The following is a 23,193-nucleotide window of genomic DNA, read 5'->3' as shown; positions in this document are numbered from 1 at the left end:
GCTCCGCTGGTCACCTCTGAGACCAAGGGACATTTGTTTGGCACGGAGGGCAGTGGGACTTCATAACCCTGCATACCCTTCGTAAACTTGTTTGATTTCATAGATGACAGACTGCTAACCTCTAAGGTTTTTGGTTTTGTTTTGTTTTTCTTAAGAAAAGCGTCCAGAAGGTGTGTATGGAACCTAAAGGAGCAGGGACAGGGAATCAGCTCATCTAGTCGGCCAGGGCACCTGTGGAATCCTTGGGAACTTCATATTTGGAAAAACGACACACAGCACCCATGAATGGGAGAAGCCTTCTGTCAGCTGGTGCCCGAAGACACTAAGACTACAGTTAAAAAGTCTGCGTGAAACGCCTAGAACCTTCAGGTTAGTAGATGAGAATCCCAAAGCTGTCGCCAGGGAGGTCCCAGGATGACAACACTGTTGTCACTGCCGTTGCTTACCCGAGGTAAAAGCCCAGGGCTGGAGCCTCTCTGTGCTCTGCGCAGGCACAGGGAATTGGGCTGGGGCTGAGCTCTGAGCCTCCTGCTAGCTAACAGCACAGTGCTTGCAGGCACTAAGTAGGCCCAAGGAGAACTGTCAATAGGCACTGCAGGCGCGGCAGGGAAGAGGGAGTGGAGAGGATGTGAGCTGGACAAGGAAGGGGGTGGAGTGCTGCAGAACACCTTCTTCTAGGCGGAACATGGCTATGTGTCTAAAAGGACCTGCTCAAGACGGCCATTAGTTTTCCTTCACAGACAGCCGGGGTAGGGCTCATGAGGCTGTGCTCCAGCTCAAGATTTATAGGCAGTTAATAGTTGTGGGGAAGAGAGGTCTATTTTCTTTTCTTTTCTTTTTCTTTTTTTCTTTTTTTTTTTTTTTTTTTTTTTTGAGCTGAGGACTGAACCCAGGGTCTTGCGCTTGCTAGGCAAGTACTCTACCACTGAGCTAAATCCCCAACCCTCTATTTTCTTTAGTGGTGGTGTAGCTGTCCATAAGTTGCCCAAGATTCTGTGTGTAATCCTAACTATATTCATTGTTTCCCAAGCTAGACTTGAGTGGAATCATTTCTTTGGTCTGTTGTAGGTGCCCATCTGGGTAACTAGATGTTTGGCTACACAGCTACACACACACACACACACACACACACACACATTTGTAAAACATGGGCCCAGCTACGAAGGGACACAGGCTGGTGAGGAACATTTCCGGTCACTGTTTGATGTGAGGATCAGCTTGCACACAGCACATTGTGTGTGCTGTGTGCTTTCCTGAAGAATTAACACTCCTGTACCCTGTCTGCTCTTCACAGTGACCTGTGACTGCTGCAGTTGTGGGCCACATTTCAGTCTGAGGAGGCTGAGGCACTGGGAGGCGACTGTGCCCAGCGTCGCAGAGATGCTAACAGCAGAGTCAAGAACGGAGAGTGTATGCTCCTCCTGGCTATGTGCTTTAGGCTGTTCACGGTGAAAACAGACATTTCCCTTGGGCAGGTGAGTTCTAACAGACCTCTGCCCAACCACACTGACAGAGGTGACTTGAGCCAACAGGACGGCTGCTCTCGCTCTGGCTACCTTGGAAAGCTGAGTCACCAGGTACTAATCAAACCTCAGAGCACCCCAAAGCTCCAGGAAGCAGTCTAAACTGTTGTCAAGGCTCCCATCAGGCCTTTGATCTAGGCAAACGCTTTCATCCTTTGTGTCAACCTGGAATGAAAGACAATTTCCATGCTGCATGGAGAGCTGGGGATACCCAGGTCAGAACAGGCATCTGTTTCTCTGGAGCCCCAGGGTCCGGAAGCCACAGCTTCCAGTGTGAGCTTGCAGAATCCTCCTCTCCAGAGCTTCTAGAGTTCCCTGTTGTGCAGGAATGTGACGTCACTGAAAACAGGACAATGTAGGATGCTCTGTGCCTGAAATCCCAGTGTTTGTGAAGCTTTAGGCTAGAGTCTCACCAGTTCAAGGCCAACTTAGGCTACATAGTAATGCTCTATCTCAAAAAACAAAACCAGATTTTTTTCCAAAAAACGAAGACAAGATTATGTAGGAGACTAAGCTGGGTGTGGCGTCGACCCCAGTGCAAGCATGGGCGACTTTACTAATAGGGACTTGCCCAGTGTCATATCTGGCCCAGGGCTTGTTCTTACTCCAACGCTTGGCTTCACATGAATGCTAATTAAGTCCTGTCAACCTGGTTGTTCAGACAACACTTCATGTTAGAGGTCTGTAGCAAACACACATTTCTGCCAGAGCCCTAATTGTGTGTAGCATGAAACCAGTACATGGCTTGATGGTCACGAGTTGGAGGCGGGCAGCCACAGAGGTCTAGTGCCCCCAGTTATCAGAGAGGCCTTAGCATCCTCTTTACCCCAGGAGCTCATGCTAGCTGAAAAGGGAAAGGAGAAGTGGATTCAGTCATCCCAGGTCGTCCCCTAGACACAGTGCCATCAAATGCAAGACAAGACTCAAGGACAGGCAGGTGCCAGTGAAAATATGGTACTCATTTTTGACGGCTCTACTGTGTTTTAAGGCAAGTGTCACACATACACAAAACATTAAGAGATGAACGAACATGTTAGAAAAATAGCAAGGAGACATTTCGGACCGTTACAGTGGAATCTGCCTTGAGACCCAACTCCATCAACTCTTCTGGGAGCCAAAACTCGGGGACATGGCAGTGCCGCCTCTTCTGGCCTCCAAAAGGAAGGTCCCGTGTTTGCCACAAAGACACACCTTCCTCCAGACCATGGCAGCACTCTTTACTGTGGGTTCAGGTTGGGCCCCGAGTGTCTAGCCAGTTCACTGTCCAGCTCCAATCCCCACTTAATAAAATTCTTTAGAATATCGGGATGTCAAAGACATAATTGTAATTTAATTCCCCCTTATTCAAACTCAAACTTGCTTGGAGTTAAAAACCACACACACACACACACACACACACACACACACACACACCACACACACACACATCCCATACATAAAGTATGTGGAAATACTCGAGGAAAAGATTCACTGAAATTTAAAAAACACCAAATGCTCATTTGTAATCAAACAGTGGGACTGACTCTCCATTAAAAACAGTGTTGGCAACGAGGTCTGGACACTCTCCACTCAGTCCCCGGTCACTCCTGGCCCCACAGCAGAGTGGAGTGGTTCCGTGGGTTTAAAGGGCTGGTGGGCCTTCTCACTTTGGGCTCTGTTCCTCACGGACCTTCCCCATCCCCTCACTCAGCACTGGCCGCATTTTAAAATGGCCTCTGTCCCAAGTACACGGGGCCCAGTGACACATCCGCCAGGGAAAACAAGAGGATGAGTAGAGTGGACAGAACTGGGGGGTGGGAGGAAGCAACGGAGTCGGGGACCCAGAAATGTGGTAGAAGGTGGGTACCAGTGCAGAGGCTGCATGGAATGTTAGCACGACTCTTCAGAAGGCAAGTTCTGAAGTAGAACGAGAACACGGCCCATTCAGGAGGGCCGCTCACACCAGTAGGCAGCCTCCGTGGAGAAGGCTGTCTCCCGGGCAAACTGGGCACTTACAGATGTTTGAACGTGACTTCCAAGAGGCAAAATGGCAATTTCCACAGCTTTACAGTTTGCCTTACCAGATCCCAAGGAAGTAGGTAGGAGGGAGGTGACATCAGACCCAGGACTACCACAGGTCATACGCTGTGGTAACCAAAGCCAAGGGCCTTGGGAAAAGAGCCCCCCCCCTCCATTAGTGCGTGGGTTTATTGGGGGAGTATGTGACTTTGCTGCTCTGCAGAGCTTTAGGAGGACCTAGTCAAACTGTAGTAATAAACTGACCAACCAATATGGGTCAGCAATGCAGTGAGCACATCACCCCTCCAGAGAAAGAGGTCTTAGGGTCTGCTGCCCAATCAGAATGGAAACAGGGAGGTGCTGGCAGAGACCCAAGCCTCAGGAGGAGGCAGAAAAGGAGGTCTAGAATGGGACCAGTTCTGTCTTGTCCTAATTAGGGTGCTCCATTGTCTTTTCCCTGACCTCAGAATTGGAATGGTTTACTCAAGCTGAGACCCCAGCTGTGTTAACCACCACTTGAAGTACGTCTAACTTGACACTGGGCAGCACCTCAGGTCCGTCAGGAGCCATCCACACAGGTGGAGTACAACTCTTTAACCTGAGTGCTGGCTCATCAGATTCCAGCCAGCCTGAGTCCAGAAACATCTTCAATGTCTACTGCTGATGAGACAGTGTGACGGACAATGATAGACCCCTCTGGTTTGCTCAGAAAGCACCAGACGCAGAGCTAGCCAGGGACAATGAAGAACACATCTGCATTCCCCCGACCTTTACCCCTAGGCCCCCAAGAACCTGGAATCCCCCCCCAGGCCTGGCAGCTCAAGAGGGTTTCCAAAGAGAGCCAGGGTGTATCCATAGGTCCACTGAGACATGGATCGAGACAAATGCCAGAGTGTTCTAGTCCTCAGCAACCAGTCCTGGCCCGGGAGCCCAATGCCCGTGCTGAGAATTTGGCCCTCAAATTGGTGATTGGGCCAAAGCATCGCTTGGGAGATGAAAGTCTGTGAGGGCCATGCCCACGTCTAAATAATGGGGCAGGCTGCCAGGGTGGGTTGCTGGTAACTAGCAGGTTGGCCCAAACGCAGCCTCATCACAGAACCGACTCTTTGGATTCGAGTTCTGGAGCGATGGCCACGGGGCCCGCTGGGTTCTGGTGCGTCACCAGAGGCGACGTCTCCTCCTCAGACTTGCAATTGGGAATGGCTTCCACCTTCACTTCCTGCAGCTCCTGCTCGCCTTGCTTCACTGCCTTCTGGTTCAGGTGGTTGAGGATCCCGGCTCCCAGGGCATCCCCTTCCACATTCACCACTGTGGTCGTCCGGTCCCTGGTAGAAACAGGAAGGAAAAGAACCGATGTTATACCCAGAGTTACCAGTGGAGGGCGCTGTCGCAGCAGGCGGATGGCCACTGGGGAGTTGACTTGTAGGGAGTGAGTGAAAAGTTCTGAGTGAATCGGTATTGTCTGACATGGGCACCGCCTTGTCAGACCCATGGGAGTGAAAAAGCCTTCCCCTGGTTCTTGTGGGGATTTTGACAGTGTGGGCAAAAACTACACTGTAGCACACGCCATACACATAGAGAGAAAACATATACTATAGTGCAACACACACACACACACACACACACACACACACACACACACACGGCCTGGAGACTGTTCTCTTAGAGACTGTTCCTTCTGAGGTTAGCTAAGCTTGCCTTCTTATTGAGCTGTATACCATAAACTTTGCAGTCCCTGATCAACCGAATCTAACTGACATGCTGAACTTCCTGGGTGCTTGTGGCCCCTCCATCCAATCCCAGCCTTCCTGGGCCTCTATGCTTGTCCCTGCTGGATGTGGGTGTGCTATAGCAGGGCAGGCACAACACTAACAGACCTGCTCCCAACTGCTTTTCTCTGAGCAGTATTTACTCCTGGAAAGCAATAAGACTCTCATTGTAGAAAATATCAGAGAAGTTGAAGGTAGCAGACAAGTCACTTGTGCATATTGCACACCTCCAGGAGTGGATCATCTGAGCGATGCAATCCAGTCCCTTCCAGCCATCGTCCCACACAGTTTTGAGAACATTGCAAATATCTGAGAGAAGAGAGTAGATATGGTCTTGTGTTCAATTTTCCTTCCCCTCAGTGTTACGGTATACTAGAACTTCAACTCCACTTCCTTCCTTGATGCCAACAGCAGGAACATTCCACGGTTGTGGACAAGCGTATCACCAGAAAACAAAACAAAACAACAACAAACAGCACCAGCTTTCCTACAGCCTGCTTAGCACAGGTTAGCTCAACATCTACCCCAGTCACTGGAGCTCAGAGAAGGTCCTGTAGCCGTTTTGAAGACAGAAAAATGGTGGTCTTCCCCAAAGGCACTGGAGGACTGAAGTCCCGACCCTGAGTGGCTTGTGCGCCCAGAGGCCTGTGCTGGGCATCCAGCAGGGATCTATTTCCCTTCTCAGCTGCGCTCCTTGGAGATACACTCTCCAGGCACAGGAGGCAGCTGGAAGGACAAGACAGGTGATCCCTCCCATTGCTCTGGTGTGGTGGTCTTGTGTTCCCCAAAATATTGTGCACCTAATAAACTTATCTGGGGTCAGAGGACAGAACAGCCACTAGACAGACAGAGGCCAGAAAATGGTGGCACACACGCCTTTAGATCCATCCGGATCTCTGTGAGTTCAAGGCCACACTGGAAACAGCCAAGCATGGTGACTCACGCCTTTAATCCCAGGAAGTGATGGCAGAAAACAGAAAGGTATATAAGGTGTGAAAACCGGGAACTAGAAGCATTTGGCTGGTTAAGCTTTTAGGCTTTGGAGCAACAGTTCAGCTGAGATTCATTCTGGATGAGGACTCAGAGGCTTCTAGTCTGGGGCAACAGGATCAGCTGAGGAACTGGTGAGGTAAGGTAGCTGTGGCTTGTTCTGCTCCTCTGATCTTCCAGCATTCACCCCAATACCTGGCCTCAGGTTTGATTTTATTAATAAGACCATTTAAGATTCCTGCTACACTCTGGTCCTAGCCAGCCCAGGGATGGAGCTTCCTCTGATGAGGTGTCAGGAACACAGGCATCTCTATTGGACGCTTCACCCCATTTCCATGAAGAGCCCTCAGAATTCCACACAGCTATTTGAAGTTGGAAAGACTACCGTTTCCAAGTCCCACCGCTAGGCACCTGAAGTTAGCTCCTCTCAGCCCGGCTGTGACTAGGCCAGCAGGACTGTCCTCCTCACGAATGTTTACTGAAAGCTGTCCCACCTGCCCCACGTCCTGTGCATTGCACATATGCGGACTCAGGTAGTCCTCACCATGACTGCATGGCTTCCACTGTGATTACAAGAGCAGATACACGGAAGGGCGGCCTCAGAGCCTCCCTGGCTTACCCTGGCTCTTCTTCTCTTTCAGCATCACCTACCTCCGTCAGCTTTCCTACAGAACAGTAGACTTACACCTGCAAAAGGTGTCCCAAGGCTCAAGCAATCAATAGCCAGACACTCTTGTGTTGTAAGGAACCCCAGGGACAGTAGCCTGGTCATATGTTTACCGAAGGTTTCCTGAGTCCAAGCACAAGGTGTTTGCATGCTCTCCTTGCATAGGAAGCACTCCTTGGGTATTTGCAGGCCAGGGCCAACCACTGCTCCAGTCACTTATTACTCCACCTTGCCATCACCTGCACAGCCCCTTGCACCTACTGAACACTACAAGCAAGTTCTGGATGGGCGTGTCTCCGGCCATTCATGGATGTTCACAGGCTCTTGACTGTTGTACTCTTGACTTCTTTTTTTTGAGACAGGGTTTCTCTGTGTAGCTTTGGAGCCTGTCCTGTCCCTCTGCCTCTCCCTCCCAAGTACTGGGATTAAAGGCGTGTGCCACTGTCTCCCAGCAACTGTTGACTTCTTATAGTTCTAAATCTGGTTTTGCCAGCTTAACTATAGACTCCTTCCAAAGCAGGGGTGGTTTTAAGTTTCTCTGCATGCTCCAGGCCTAATGGAGCATTAAGTTCCCAGGGCCCTCAATAGACTTTCTTTATTCCAGGGTCCTTGGTATCAGCTACTTACACAATCCAGTCCACAGCCAGGATCAGAGAGAGGTAATCTGTAGATAATCCAATGGCCTCTAGGATAATGGCAATGGTGAGGACCCCTCCAGCAGGCACACCTGCTGCTCCAACACTGGACGCCGTGGCAGTCACTCTAGGGTACAGCAAAGCAAAGTCAGCCATGAACACAGAGCATAGAGGGGACCAGAGAATCACACAGCATTACATCCTGGACTTACAAAAAACAAGCACACACCCCAGGATAGTGGTTCTCAACCTTCCTAACACTGTGACCCTTTAATACCCTCATGTTGTAGTGATCCCCAACCATAAAATTATTTTTGTTACTACTTCATAACAGTAATTTTGCTACTGCCATGAATCATAATGTATGCTATCTGATATGCAGAATATTGGATTAGTGACTCCTGTGAAAGGTGCTGTGGGATAATGCTTTTGTACATTGGTTTAATAAAACACTGATTGGCCAGGAGCCAGGCAGAAAGTACAGGTATGATAAGCAGACAAGGAGAATTCTGGAAATTCTCAGAGTCAGGAGATGCCAGCCTGCCATCCAGGGAGCAGCATGTAATGGAACACAGGTAAACCCACAGAACATGTGGTGACATATAAATTAACAGAAATGGGCTGAGTTTAAGTATAAGCGCTAGTCAGTGGTAGGCCTGAGCTAATGGCCAAGCAGTTTTAATTAATATAAGCCTCTGTGTGTTTACTTGGGTCTGAGCGACTGCAGACCGGACAGGACACAGGAAAACTTTTAGCTACAGAAAGGGTCATTTGTGACCCACAGGTTGAGAACCACTGCTCTGGGAGTCCAAGAGATGATGCATTCTCCAGGTACCCTCAGACTTCACATCTTCAGGTTCTGTGTTCACAAATTAAACCAACCACAGATCAAAAACAGTGAAAACAAACTGTCGCTACTTAACATCTGTAGATCATTTTCCTCTTATTTTCTTAATGGTACAGTATAACAATCACTCATATAGCGCTTAGGTCATATTAAGTACATAAGTAATCTAGAGATGATTTAAAGTAATGAGGAAAATATGTGCAAATTATATACAACACCACTGACATGGTTTGACTCTGAAATGCCCCCTACAGGTGCATGTTTTAACACCTGTTTCCCGGCTGGTGGCTGTACTTTGAAGGCTGTGGAGTCTTTGGGGGGTGGGGCTTGGCTGTCCAAAGTAGTTCACTAGGGAAGGCCCTTGAAGGTTATACCTGCCCCCTGTCCTGACCTACATCCTCCCTGTCTGTCACCATGGAAACAAGACTATCTTTCTCTACCACGATGGACTAAAACCCTCTAAACCATGATCCCAATAAACCTTTCATCCTCTAAGTTATTTCTGACAAATATTTGGTCATGGCAATGAAAACACTAACTACTGCAACTACCCACCATCTGCAGGGAAAAGGAGGTCCTGTGACTGATGCTCCTGTGACAGATGATCTGGGGTTGTCAGTTTGCTCGAATTGGGAAACACCTAGGGCCTTAGCGAGACACACTTCTGGGTATGTTTGTTGGGACATTTCTAGAAAGGGTTAACTGGGGTGGGAAGACTCATCCTAAAGTTGAGGATCACCATCCATAGGCTAGAGTCCCTAACTGCATAAAAAAGGAAAAGGAGAATAGCAGCTGAATTCCAGCACACATCTCTCCCTGCACCGATCCACTCAGATGTGAACAGTCTTACACTCATGCTTCCATACCTTTCCCACAATGGACTGTGTCCTCTCATACAAAGACAAAATACAGCTTTCCGCCCTCAAACTGCTTTCTGTCAAGTAATCTGTCCCAGCAGTAAGAAAACTAATACAGCCCCAAGATACTGAGGGATGACCATGACGAAGTCTCACTTTCTTCCAAAGGAGTCACTGAATGTTGGTGAAACTGGTTTTTCAAAGGAAATCAGAAAACAGACTGACTGACTAACTAAAAACAAAAATCCAAAGTTTTAAGCCAGGCCTAGAGCTGTAGGAAAGAATAAGAGGCTCACAGGATGGTGAAGATCTGCCCCGCATTTAGGTCCACGTTGTTGAGCTGGGCGATGAACACTGCCGCGACACACTGGAAGATGGCGGCTCCATCCATGTTCACGGTGGCCCCGATGGGGAGGATGAACCTGCTGATCCTCTTGTCTACGCCATTGTTTTCTTCGATGCACTTTATCATAGATGGAAGGGTTGCCGAGCTAGAACCAAACAACCAGACATGAAAATAGTCCTTCCCAGGCAGGCGAATGCCACTTATTCAGACCCCGGAACAGGTCACGAGCAGCATCCTAGCACGTTTCTGGCCCTCTTCCCTTGAAATACGGCAGGCGGCAGACTTGTTTCAAAGTTTCTAGTGTAACACACGGCTTTATCAAGCCCCAGGATTCAGACAGGGCTTCCAGGATCCACTTATCCATTATTCATGCAGACTCAGCCAAGAGCCACATCTTGCCTCAGTACACAATGTTCCCGTGAGGACCAGTCTGTTCACCTGGCTCCGCACCTGTGTGGCAGCTCCCAGCCCACTCACCTGGAGCAGGTGGCGAAAGCCGTCGTAAATGGTGTGAGGAGGCCCAGGAGGAACCTGTAAGGGTTTTTTCGTGTAAAAGCAAAATAGACAAGAGGCAGGACAATTCCTCCGTGAATAACATGGCCCAGGATAGATGCGAAGATGTATTTCCCGAGGCTGGTCACCAGCATGATGATGTCCTTCATTTCCACAATCTTGCTTCCAATCAGGAACGTGATGCCTATAGGTACGTACCTAGGTTGTAAGCATAGATACTCATCAGAGAGGCGCTGAGGAGGGGCTGGGAGATGCTGGGCCTCCCAAAACAGGAACTTTCAGCTGGGATATTTTCATCTCTGCACAGAGTTACTCTAAAACAGAAAAAGATGGCTGCCTTTTCTTTTTTAAATAAACAGGTTGTGTGACTGCAGTGAAGAGTCACTCCACAGTGAGTGTGTCTGCACACACAGACTGCTTTCCTTCGATAGATACACACTTACTTTCTTTCATTCTTTTCTCCTCTCCCTCCCCTTTCCTTCCCTTCAGACAAGGTCTCACCACATAGCCCAGGTTAGCCCGGAGCTTGAAATGCTCCCGCTTCAACTTCCTGCATGCTGGGTTTACAGGCATGTGCCATTATACCCAGCTCTACATACCTTCCTAAGCGATGGATTGCTACCAACTTTATGGCAAGTAAAGGCCTTGAGCCTATAAACTTGACTTCTGGCTTTGCTCAGACCTGTCCTGAGAACTCAGAAAGACAAAAAGTCCACAGAAATGCCGTGATACAAAATGGAACATAGCCCAGGGCTTCTGTGAAGTTTTACATTCCTTTTGGTTTGGAAGACACGATCCCGTGGGAAGAAATCATTAACAATGATGTTCTGGGAACATTGCCAAAACGGGGAGGGTTTTTGTTTTTGTTTTTTTTTTTGTGAGAAAAGGAATAAACTGTAGAAACTACAAAGAACAAAAGTCAGTTCTGTAAATTTAATATCAATTCAGTAACAATTCTACAGTTGCTTTAATTTATAAATTTTAATGTATGCTTAATAATGCCTGCTAGTTCAGATTTCAAGAGGCATAAAGGGTGTGTGGTGTGTGGCGGGAAGTCTCCCACATCAGCCCTTGAGTGTCCACTGGAGACGGCCAGTGTGGCTGGCCTCTTGAGTTTTCTTTCTAGAGACGTTCTATGCAGTGTTAGGAACTTTAAGTCTCATCTTCAGTAAGAATACATCCCCTCTTGAGGACTAGAACACTGCTCTTCAGCACCACACTTAAGCCAGCTCTCTCCTCAGGGAAGCACTCCACTTCCCGTGTACTTAGAGGTACAGGGATGCATTTAAATCTGAACTTACTTATTTTACACGCCACATTATGCTACCAAGATATTTTCATATCAGTATTTAGAAAGCTACCTTTCTTTGTGATGAAATACACATAAAATTTAGCATTTAGACATCCTTAGAGTTGATGATCACTAAGTACATTCAAATTATCGGGCAGCCATTACCACCACCCAGAGCAAGAGTGTTCCCATCATTCCAGAGTGAAGCTGTTCTCACTGAAGTGTGGCTCCCACGCCCTCCACCCCAACCAGCCTCTGGCACACAAGCAGAACACACATTTTGTCCTTCTGTGATCTGTTTCATTAGCCTAATGCCTTAAGGGTCCTCCTTGTTATAGTGTATAGCAGAATATCATTTTATAACACTCCATTTTGTATATAACCCATTTTGTTTATCCACTACTTACTACTGACAGACATTTGGGTTGTTTTTAACCTTTACCACTTTTTTTTGGTTTAAGACAGGGTCACATTTAGTCAAGGCTGTCCTTGAACTCCGGATCTTCTTACCTTCACCTGTCATGGGCTGGAAGTATGTGTGTGTTTAGTTCATGGCCTTGTGTCCTGATTTCTTCCTAGGTTCTCATCTTTGGAAGCACTGTCTGTGCCCATCTGCTGTGTTCTCTAGGTCAAGACATCAAGTGGGGCCTCTGCTGATTTGGAGGTGTGTACATTTTAAACATTAGTAAATGGTTATTTTCTGACATGTTTGTGCCAATTCCCTTCCCCACTGACAGTCCCAAGGGAAGCCATCCACCCTGCTCCTGCACCAGTGGCCACACAGGGGGGTTTCTCCTTAGGGGACTTCCAGAGATGTCAGGGAACATTAATTGAGAGGATGCCCCTCTCCCCCTGGCCTGTGGTACAGTGTATTTTCTTGACTGATGATTGATGGAGGAGGGCCCAGATGATTTTAGCAGGTGGTCCTGGATGCTGTAAGAAAGCAGGCTGAGCAAACCATGAAGACAAGCCGATAAGCAACACTCCTCCACAGCCTCTGCATTAGTTCCTGCCCCAGGTTCCTGCCCTGCTGGAGTTCCCGCCCTGACTTCCTTCTATGATGGGCTGGAATGTGAAGCCATAAGCTAAAATAAACCCTTTCCTCCCTAAGCTGTTTATGGTCACGGTGTTTAAGACAGATGAAATGCCAGGAGAAGCTTTGAAGACATGAGGTCTGGGACTAGCCTGATTTCAGGGAAGTTGCTTTGAAGGAGATGGTCAAATTATTGTCTTTTAGCCAAGGATCAAGCTAATGATTTTTTATTGAGCAATCATCCTTCCATTAACATCACACAAAGAAGCACTTATAAATTAGAAGCTTTCATAAATGACCATTTTAAGTTTTACCTAAGCAGGGTGAGATGAGTTTCTCCTCTTTATTGTAAAAGGTCACACTGACAAGCCTCCTTGAATCTTAAAGTTTATCATTTGAAGATAAAAGAACCTTTTTTTATGCAGCAGACTGCAAACAGGACATGGCAAACATATGCGCCCACATGGGAACCCTACATGGATGGTGGTGATAGGGGTCAAGGAGTCAGTGTGGACACCACACAGGAACTATGTTCACCACACAGGAACTATGTTCTCTATGAGATCTAGACCAGAGAAGAGAAGACTGCACTGGTATCACTTTTTGAAATGTTGAAAACATCACGGCGTGTGTGTGTGTGTGTGTGTGTGTATGTGTGTGTGTGTGTGTGTGTGTGTATAATGTCTGTGTACATGTGAAATATGAAGGTTGGAAGACAACTTTTAGGCATCTGTTTTCTCCTCCCACTGTGGGTTCCAGAGATTAAACTGGGGTTTTCAGGCTTACTCTTACCCTCTGAGCCATCTCACTGGTCCAACCATCACCTTTTGTACCAAGACTGGCCTATATTTCAGCAACTGCACACCGGGCATGAGGCCAGGTGTCCCACAGGGCAACCTAGAGTATTGAAATCTTTCCTAGATGTGAGGGGGACAGAGGAAGGAGATGGCATTGTGACACTCACCACATAATCCAGGATACCAGCACCATCGTTGCCTCATTGAAGGAATTGAAGAATCGGATGAGTTCTTCTCCCTCAGGGCCCAGCTTCTTTAGAGCCACCCCTAATACCAGGGCAAAAAGGACCAGTCCCAAGATATTCATCCCTTCAATATCGGTGACGACGGGGACCTGCAGACCAGAAGACAGAGACTCAAGTCAACAACAGATGAGTGGCTAGCGTGGGTCTGCTTGGTGTCTGAAGCATTGTATGTAGAACAATCAAACACTCCCATTTCCTTTAACCTTTGTCGAGTCAAAAACAGAGTAGCAGAAAACAGCGGGAGATAGAGTTGGGGGACACACAGAGTCAACCCCCCCAAAATTTTACCTATTAGCCAGGAGTGAAAGCTCACACCTGGAATCACAGTACTCAGGAGACTTGGAAGGAGGATCACTGGCATTTTGAGGCTAGCCTGAGCTATAAAGTAAAATCTTGTTTCAAACAAAAACAAAAACCCCCAAAACAAAATAAAACAAAACAAAAAAACAAAATCTGGCTGTTAGGAAGTTCCTTCAGAGACCCAAGGACAGTAACCGTCAACTCCTACATGTCAGGACATCTGCTGTTGGGCTCTTCTATTGACCTCCTGGCTGTCAAGTCTCAGGAGATTTTCAGGACTCACAGGGGCTTTCCCCAGAGGGTCTTTGCTAAACACTGACTAGACTGAAGATGTGTAGACATAACGGAGCCTTTGTATCCCCAACAATGCTGAGACCCACTGCTGCAGACAGAGGGTAAACAAGCATTGTACCCACCTAAACAACACAGCCTGGCGTGATAGTGCTGGGACCTAGCACTTAGGAGGCCGGGGCAGCAGGATTCTAAGTTCAAGGCCACTCACTGAGACCCCATCTCAAAAACAAACACAAGTGGACTGGAGAGATGGCCTGGTGGTTAAGATCATTTGCTATTTGTGCAGATGATTGGAGATCAGTTCCCAGTGTCTACAGCTCACAAGGACATGTAACTCCAGGGGATCCAACACCCTCTTCTGGCCTCCTCAGATGGCTGTCCTCAGGCATAAAACCCTCACACAGACACATATACATGCACATAATAACTAAAAATAAAAATAACACTGTAAAAAACAACAAGAAGAAAAACCACCACAGAGTGATGTATAGGAACATATAACGTTGTAATAAGCTCAGATATCAGTTCCAGTTCTGGGAACAACTGCCTCTCTGAACCTCAGGTTCTTCATGTACAAGACCAGAATCAGACTAAGTAGTTCTCAACTGCTATCTTTAAGAAAATTACATTTATTTGCCAGGTGGTGGCGGCACAAACCTTTAATCCCAGCATTTGGGAGGCAGAGGCAGGTGGATCTCTGTAAGTTCAAGGCCAGCCTGGTGTACAGAGTGAGTTCGAGGACAGCCAGGACTGTTATACAGAGAAACCCTGTCTTGGAACACAAAAACAAAACCAAAAAGCAATTCAAATGTATTCATTTATTATATGCACGATTGTGTGCACACACATATGGCACAGTACCCGTGTGTCTAGGCACACACACGGAGGTCAGAGGACAAGGAAGAGGAGCCAGTTCTCTCCTTGCACAGTGGGCCCCACAGATCAAACTTGGGGCATCAGAACCTGGCAGCAACTGACTTAGCGGTGGGGTCATCTCACCTGTCCCTCAACTAGTTTTTAATAGGCCTTTTCCTGTAAGGAAAGGCTGGTCGAGTCGCGAGCCCTCCAGCCCGCGGATGGAAAGGAGTGTGAGCTGGGTGGAGGGCTGCGCCACTCCTCTTTCCTGTGACAGCCCAGGGCAGCAGGGGAGTTCCTGGGCTACACAGTTCCCAGGTCCTTATCCCTGCTAGCTGTCACAAAGCTAGGCTGTGGCCCAGCATCTGCTACATAGACACCTAAATTTTCTGTAAGTATACTTTCAATAGATTGCACTAATTCCCAGGTTAACTGCACACATCTGAGTGAAGGGTACAACTCACATGAAGCTTGTGAATGCAAACGTGTCGTAAGGATGGACAGGTGGCTCTGTCATTTCCTCCTAATTTTTCATTAAGAAACATCTCAAATCTACTCGTAATGCTGAAGTACAGGAAGACACCCACCATACACTGTTTATACTATATATGTATGTATATATAACACTACCAGGACCTATGGGCTGCCTGGCAAGCACCGGGTCCTGACCTGAGAGTACCAACTCATTCTTTGGTCCATGTCCAGAGCCCTAGCTGGGACTGATAGGAGAATCAATACAACCAGGCGATTCATCTATTGTCAAATGTTGGTTTCAGAAGGCCTGTCAGTCCAAGATGTGGTATTTGAGATCAGGTAATTCCAGCTAAGGAACGGACTTTCTGGCCTGCCAGAGCAACCAATGAGATGAGTCTTTTCTGTGGGGGAAGCTGGCGGCAGGTGGGGTGAAGCATGCTGGGATGGACAGTAAGTTTGACAGGGTCAGGAAAGCCTAGACACAGCCAGGGTGGTGTTATGTCTTTGCATAATCTGCTCCCATTACATGAATCATTCTATCCAGATTGTCTTATATCTCCCCCTTGGGCTTATGGGAAGGACTCCCTGCTCACCGAGGCTAAGCTGCCATCACTGTCTAGCACATGCATGTTCTTTCTCTGCCTGTTTACATGCTCTGTTTCTATTTTCTCCTAAGCGGATGCATTTGTTCTGTGGTCCCTTTCATCAGAATGAGCTCTACCAGGGCAGGGCTTTGTTGAGGGTGAGTACCACCTGAGTCTGGCACCCAGCAGCTGCCAAATGTCACTGTTTACTGACTTAATGATTCAATCAATAAAAGGCTAGGTTTGCACCCATGGCAAGTTATCACAGGAGATCAAAGCAGGCATGGCAGAGAGCCACAGGTGAGGGCTGGAGCCTCTTGCGTGTCCTTAGGTTCCTGGTTAATTCCACCAGCAGCGTCCCACCCTTGGAGACAAGACTAATTCTACTTGTGTCTTTAAAAAAGAAGCCCGGAACTGACAAGGCCACACATCTCCTCTGCTAAAGAGCTGACATTCTTGAATTTACCATGAGAACAGGGGGACATCAGCCGGGGGATACCCATGGGTTGCTTGCACTTCCATCGGGGAAGCCAGAGCAGCCAGGGATGCCATGTTTGACAGAACTTGAGGGTCACAACAGTGTCTATCAGTACCAGACCGCACTGTTTTTTAAATCCATTTATTAATTCCAAGTAGATGGAAATATACAAAAACTTTGTTATATCTTCTATAATTGTCCATTAACATGGTAAAACATACCTTGGGTTATTATATGTTATTTTTATTTCTCCCGTGTTTACTTTTTTTTCAAGTTCTGTGTGTATCCTGAGTCACCCTCCCATTGCATAGTAGAGAAGGAGTTATGAAATTGCTTATAGACCTCTGAAGATTTCCATGCTCCAGACTCTGGCATTTGGCCATGGTGGGAAGGAGCCAACCTAACCTGGAGACTTTAAACATTCCACTCAGAACCCCCCAGTCTCCATTCGCAGTAAGTGAAAGACACACTGTGGACATGCTTTATCAAGGAAGCTGGTTTGCTTTCACACACTTTTGTGATCTTCTGGAGAACCTTACCTTCTCGTAGGTCATGTTCCCGGAGCTGGTGTTATGGCTCACCACCGTGTAACTGGTAGCTGACTGATAAAAGGGAAGAAAACCCACCATCAGTGAGCAGCAGGCCTAAGGACTCCCTGTCCCCAGAGGCACTGGGGACAGGGGAGGGCATTCTACTGCTGCCATTCAGTGAGTGTGCTGGGCAGGCTGCACTTGGCTGGCCTGACACTGCCCTCTGAAACCTGCGTGAAAGTTACACTAACACCAAGGCAGCAAGCCCTTCCAGAAACTTTTGGGCTATTTAGGGACCCAAGAATTTCCACCTGTTCCTTGGGCAAAGGTTAAAGAAGATGCGCACAGTTTCCTGCTGATAGTTTGGTACTCCAACAGCTCATGCTTCAGATTATTTGAAGAAGTTTGGCACAAATTCCAGAAAGTCAAAATCCATCACAGTTCCTCCATTTATGCTCCACTGTGCTCCAGAATGACCCGTGTGGCTGCTCTTGGCAATGTTTCTAACCTGCCTTGAGCTGTGATCTCTAGAGGAGGGACTCAAGGCAAGGCAGTGTCTGCTGGCCAGTCTCCTGGGCCTTGGTCCTACTCCTGGTTGTCTAGACTCACCTTTGCATGGTGCACGCCGCATCCCTGTCCCTGCTACCGAGTGGGCTCTGCTGGAGCCACCGAGGTCGTGGGGCCCAGAACTGTCAGGTGTCCACACAGTACAGACCTGAGCGCCTACTTATGCCCATGTTTGATGAGCTTCGACTTCTCTCAACCGTATCAAAGTTTCAGAGAGGCACTGTGCCATCACGGGGTGGCAGGAAACCAACCCCACCTCATCCCTTTTGTGACAAGCAGAAAAAGCTCTATGTAACTATTTTTTTCTCTACCTCACATTATATATACAAGGCATTCCTATGCTTACATGTAGGTTAAAAATGCAAAATAGGTGTTTTTTTTTCCTGTGCAAAAAATATGCAAAACAAAAACTGTTGTAAGAAAGTTTTCTTTTTCCCATAAAAAGCAATCATTCACCTAGATCTGTCTACTCATGTTCTGTGTGAAGAGTGGCTGGAGGACCTTCTTTTCCACATTGCTTAAAGAGGGGGAAATCTCTAACCAACCTGAATACCCATTAACAGGGCATCGTCCGAAGAAAAGTGTGTTATATTCTCACAGCCACCAACTTCTAGGTGAAAAGAAATTTACCCACATGGAACAATGTTTGTAATATGCTGCCATAGAAAAAGCAGGTCATAAAGCATAGCTGTATATGTCTGCATGGTAGCAATACATTTGCATAATCATGTTTAAAAACTGTGCATTCCCAGGGGCTAGAGAAATGGCCAGAGCACTGGCCGTTCTTCCAGAGGCTCCTGATTCAGTTCCCAGCATCCACATGGCAGCTCACAACCATCTGTAACTCCAAGGGATCCAATGCCCTTTCCTGGCCACATGCAGAACACTCATCCACACAGAATAAAATAGATAAGTACAGACTGTCTGTATACTCACAAAAGAGAGAGCACGTCTGAAGGAAGTACACCAAAATGTGAACGAGAGGTAACTCTACGGAGTTGTACATCCAAACAAAAGTATTATTTCTAATAATAATTCTACAATGTTTGAGACATTCTCCAAACAATGGTTTGAGGGCGCTTTCTAAATGCTGTAGAAGGATTTGGGAACCCCCTTTCTACATTTTGGAGTTTTGTCACTTTTTAAAATTTTGTTCCATATATCCATCTATAAAAACTGACTCTAATGTTTGTTTATAACAAGATTGGGTTGCCCTGGAACGTCTGTGAAGAGGCTCCTCTGGGCTCCCCACTCACGCTCATGGTGCCCCCCATCTTCCTTCTCCAGGTTTCTCAGGGAAGCCTCCCTTCATGGCCACACCCTTTGGCTCTAACACATATTGTACCTTTTTTTTTTTTTTTTTTTTTTTTGTATAGTGCTCTTCTCTCTTTGAGGCCTGATCCTGATTTCAGGACCATTTCTCTTAACAAGCCTCATTCCTGAAGGATTTGGGGATGGGCTACACTAGGATCTGTCCTTATTGTACGTTATCAAACTCTGGGGCACCGATTCACACAGTTCTCCATTCAAGTCTCATGTGTTTGAAAAGTATCAAACCTTACCGTAGAGAATGCTGCAACCACAAGATTGGAAGGAAACAGGTTCCTGTTGAAAAAGAAAGCATTTTGTCAGGGCTGGGTTCTAAGTTTGTTAGTTTTGGTTTTTTCTTTTTCTTTTTTGTTTTTTTTTTTGGGGGGGGGTTGTTTTTGTTTTGTTTAGTACTGAGGTCTGATAACCTGGGAGGGGCTCTGCACATAGTAGCCAAGTGTGCTATCATTGCCATATACCCCCAGCTCATTCTTTAAAAATTCATAGTATCTCTATGGAGCAGATATGATGCTGAACTTCTATGTATCACAAGTTTGGGTTTTTGTTGTTGTTTAAGATTTACTTTTATGCCATGGCGGTGGTGGTGCACACCTTTAATCCCAACACTTGGGAGGCAGAGGCAGGCCCATCTCTGAGAGTCCAAGGCCAGCCTGGTCTACAGAGCGAGTTCTATGACAGCCAGAGCTACACAGAGAAACCCTGTCTCAAAGAACAACACCAATATTTACTTTTATTATTCGTGTGTGTTCGTGTGCGCTCTCAGGCATGCATGCACGTGTGCAGGCACTCAGAGGTCAAACAAGGGCGCTGGATCCTGGAGGCTGTTGTCACAGCGGGACATCTGATGCGGGCCTGGGAACTGAACGCTAGTCCTCGGCAACAGCCAGCATTACGAACACAAACGAAGTTTACTGTGTAGTCCAGGCTGACTTTAAACCCTCCATCTTCCTTCCTGGGCTCCCCAAGGGCTGGAATCATAGGTGTGCATCACCACACCTGCTCAACCAGCTTTTGTTGTTGTGACAGTAATTCAGATCCGTTTATGGAACTGAGAGATTTTGGAAGGGAGGCTACCAGGGTCCAGAAATTTGTCCTGGCAAGTACAACAAAATTCTCTATAACTAACTTTCTCAAAACCCTTAGAGTCCCCAGTGTTCAGCATGACAATAGTCTTATTTATAACTACCTAAGCCTGGACTAACTCCAACCAAAAGATTGTTTTTTAACAATTTGAACACACATTCAAATTTCCAGGAATACAACTACTATGTAAATTATGGGATAATGGTTTGTTTTGTTTTGAAAGTTTCCAAGAATTACTCATCTTGCTAAAAAAACTGCAGCACTAATGGGAAATCTAAGATTGGAGACCTCCCTTTTGAAGTTCAAGCAAGTCTGGTGAGCAATGACTCTAAGTCAGAAAGGAGGATCCAACCTCTGTGGTTTAGAGAATTGACATATTATTGTTTTGAATTTACACATTTTTTAAAGACTCGTTTAGTTATCTGTAGTTGGGTACATGCTCACTTGGCATACTTGTATGAGTGTGCACTGTGGTCGTATTTGTGTACATTCTCACTCAGCATGCTTGTATGAGCGTGCAACTGTGTTAGTGTGCATACTCACTCAGCCTACATGTATGAATGTGCACTGTTTGTGTGCATGCTCATTCCACATGCTTGTATGAGTGTGCACTGTGTTAGTGTGCATGCTCACTCAGCATGCTTGTATGAATGTGCACTATGATCATGCATGTTGACACCAGAGGCTGAAGTCAGGTCTCCTAAATCATTCACCATCTTATTTTTGTAAGATAAGGCTTCTCACTAAATCTGGAGCAAGCGAATCCCAGCAATTCTCTCTCTCCTCCTCCTCAGAGCTGCGGTTAAAGGCACATGTGGAGTGCCTGGTTTGTTCCATGAGTGCTGAGAACCAAACTCTGGTCCTCATGATCCACAACAATCACTTTAACCACTGACCATCTCTCCAGCTCTGCATTTATATAGTAAAACTCACTTTTAGGTGGCTGGAGAGATGGTTTAGTGGCTAAGAGCACTAATTGCTCTTCCAGACGACCAGACTTTCTCAGTACCCACATGGCAGTTCACAACCTTCTGTAACTCACACATGTGGTGCACAGATATATATGCAGGCAAAACACCAATACACATAAAATAATAACATTTTATTGTAATTATTCTCCTTTTATCTTTTATATAGTAAAGTCATTTTGATGTTTTAAAATACATGTATAGAAAATGATTTTATATTTGGATGAAAGTTATCATAAAGTATTTGTTATTAAAAAAGGCAGCAGAGGTTGAGGAAAATGGATCAGTTAGTAATGTGCCAGTGGCTGAAGCCTGAGGGCCTGAATCAGTTCCCAGGGACCAACATAAAAGCCGGGAGCAACTGGGGCCTGAGACCAGAGCAGCCAGGCCTGGTAGCACACGCCTTTGATCCCAGCACCTGGGAGGTAGAGGCAGGTGGATCACTGTGAGTTTGAGGCCAGCCTGGTCTGCAGAGCAAGTTTCAGAACAGCCAGGGCTACATAGCGGGACCCCGTCTCAAAACAAACACACAAACAAAAAAGTGGGGCATGATTGAGGAGAAAAATGCCTGGTTTTGATTTCTGGTGTTCATGTACACACACACACACACACACACACACACACACACACACACATACACCCACACACAGATTAAATAAATGAATGAGTTTTCAAAAGAATAAGTCCAAAATCTATTCAGGCAAACAATTTTTATTGATGCCTTTTTTTTTTTTTTTTTTAAGATATCTCATATAGACTAAGCTGGCCTTAAACTCAGAGAGGTCAATCTGCCTCTGCCTCCCAAGTGCTTGGAATATCCTCTTTGGAGCCAGGCTCTGTGTAGGATGCTGGTGTTGATTTACAAGCTACTATACTGCAGCAGCTTGTAAATATAAATATACTATGTACTTCCAGCAGGAACAAGAAGTCTGGAAGGATGAAAGGCTCAGGGTCATCATTACACAGATCCTGGTGCTGGCCTTTCCCACCAATTCTTACTCCTGTGGTGGTGTGAGTAGGAATGGTCCCCATGGACTCACGTATTTGAATGCTTAGCCCATAGGGAGTGGCACTATTAGGAGGTGTGTGCTTGTTGGAAGAAGTGTGTCACTGTGGAGGTGAGCTTTGAGGTCTTTTTTTAAAAATTAAATTAATTTATTTTACATCTGGACCATAGTTTCCCATCCCATTCCCTCCCCTATCTCATTCTGCAGGGCTTTGAGGTCTCATATGCTCAAGCTGCGCCCTATGTGATACAGTCTCCTTTTGTTGCCTGCAGATCAAGGTGCAGAATTCTCAGCTCCTTCTCCAGCCCCATGTCTGTCTATATGCCACCATGCTTCCTGCCATGATGATCTTGGACTAAACCTCTGAGCTGTAAACCAGTTCCAATGAAATGGTTTTTTTTTTTAATAAGAATTGCCTTGGTCACGATTTCTCTTCACAGCAATAGTAACCCTAACTAAGACACTCCTGTAGTTGAGATGGTAAGTTAATTATCAACTTGGCGGAATCTAGGAGCACCTGAGAGATAAGCCTCTGGCCTTTGATTTAAGGGATTATCTTAATTTGGTTAATTGAGGAGGGAAGGCACAGCCTAAAGGTGGACAGAACAATTCCCTGGGCTTGGGGATCTGGACTGAGTAGAAAGAGAAAGCGATCTCAACACACATACAGTTCACCATTCTGTTTTCTGATGTGGATGTAATGCACCCGGCTATGCAAGCTCCTCCCACCTTGGTAGACTCTACCTTGAACTGTGAGCCAAAACAAACTGTCTCCTGTAAGTTGCTTTTGTTAGAGTATTTCATCACAGCAACAGGAAAAGAAACTAAGATAGGCTGTTCAGTTAGCAAACAACACACACACACACACACACACACACACACACACACACACGCATGCACGCACGCACGCACACGCACACACACAATATACAGCATTGGGGTTCTGAGGTAGGCAAGTGTGGTTACAACCCAACCTAAGATAGCCTCCTGGTATTGGGTTTTGCACAATCCCCTTTCCTTGTGTGATCGGGTTGATGACTTGCTCATAATTGCTATGCTCTGAAAGTGAGGGGTCATTCCTTCCACATTTGGTTAGCTAACCCTGGAGCTTCCCATCCTCTTAGCACACTCTCCTGACAGTCATCTGGGCTCACACACTTGAACAAAGGAAGCAGCTATTCTGGGAAGCCCCACTTGATGAGGAACTGAGGAT

The 23,193-nt window shown here is 46.6% G+C and overlaps 1 protein-coding gene across 1 annotated transcript in view; it reads right to left on the bottom strand.

The window, feature by feature from the left end:
- Positions 1-2,463: 2,463 nt before the first annotated feature.
- The window catches only part of Slc1a4 (solute carrier family 1 member 4), a 29,618-nt gene continuing 8,888 nt past the window's right edge, over positions 2,464-23,193 (bottom strand). The window contains exons 2-8 of the mRNA XM_036201015.1: positions 19,156-19,198; positions 17,036-17,098; positions 13,434-13,600; positions 10,110-10,343; positions 9,583-9,777; positions 7,575-7,709; positions 2,464-4,846 (exon numbers count right to left, since the gene is read on the bottom strand). Of these exons, the coding sequence (XP_036056908.1) occupies positions 4,612-4,846; positions 7,575-7,709; positions 9,583-9,777; positions 10,110-10,343; positions 13,434-13,600; positions 17,036-17,098; positions 19,156-19,198 (1,072 nt within the window). The 3' untranslated portion in view covers positions 2,464-4,611. The remainder of the gene's footprint in view (positions 4,847-7,574; positions 7,710-9,582; positions 9,778-10,109; positions 10,344-13,433; positions 13,601-17,035; positions 17,099-19,155; positions 19,199-23,193) is intronic.

Source organism: Onychomys torridus, chromosome 10 (assembly GCF_903995425.1).
Source record: "Onychomys torridus chromosome 10, mOncTor1.1, whole genome shotgun sequence".
NCBI classification, from domain to species: Eukaryota; Metazoa; Chordata; class Mammalia; order Rodentia; family Cricetidae; genus Onychomys; species Onychomys torridus.
This window is presented reverse-complemented; position numbering and strand designations above follow the sequence as displayed.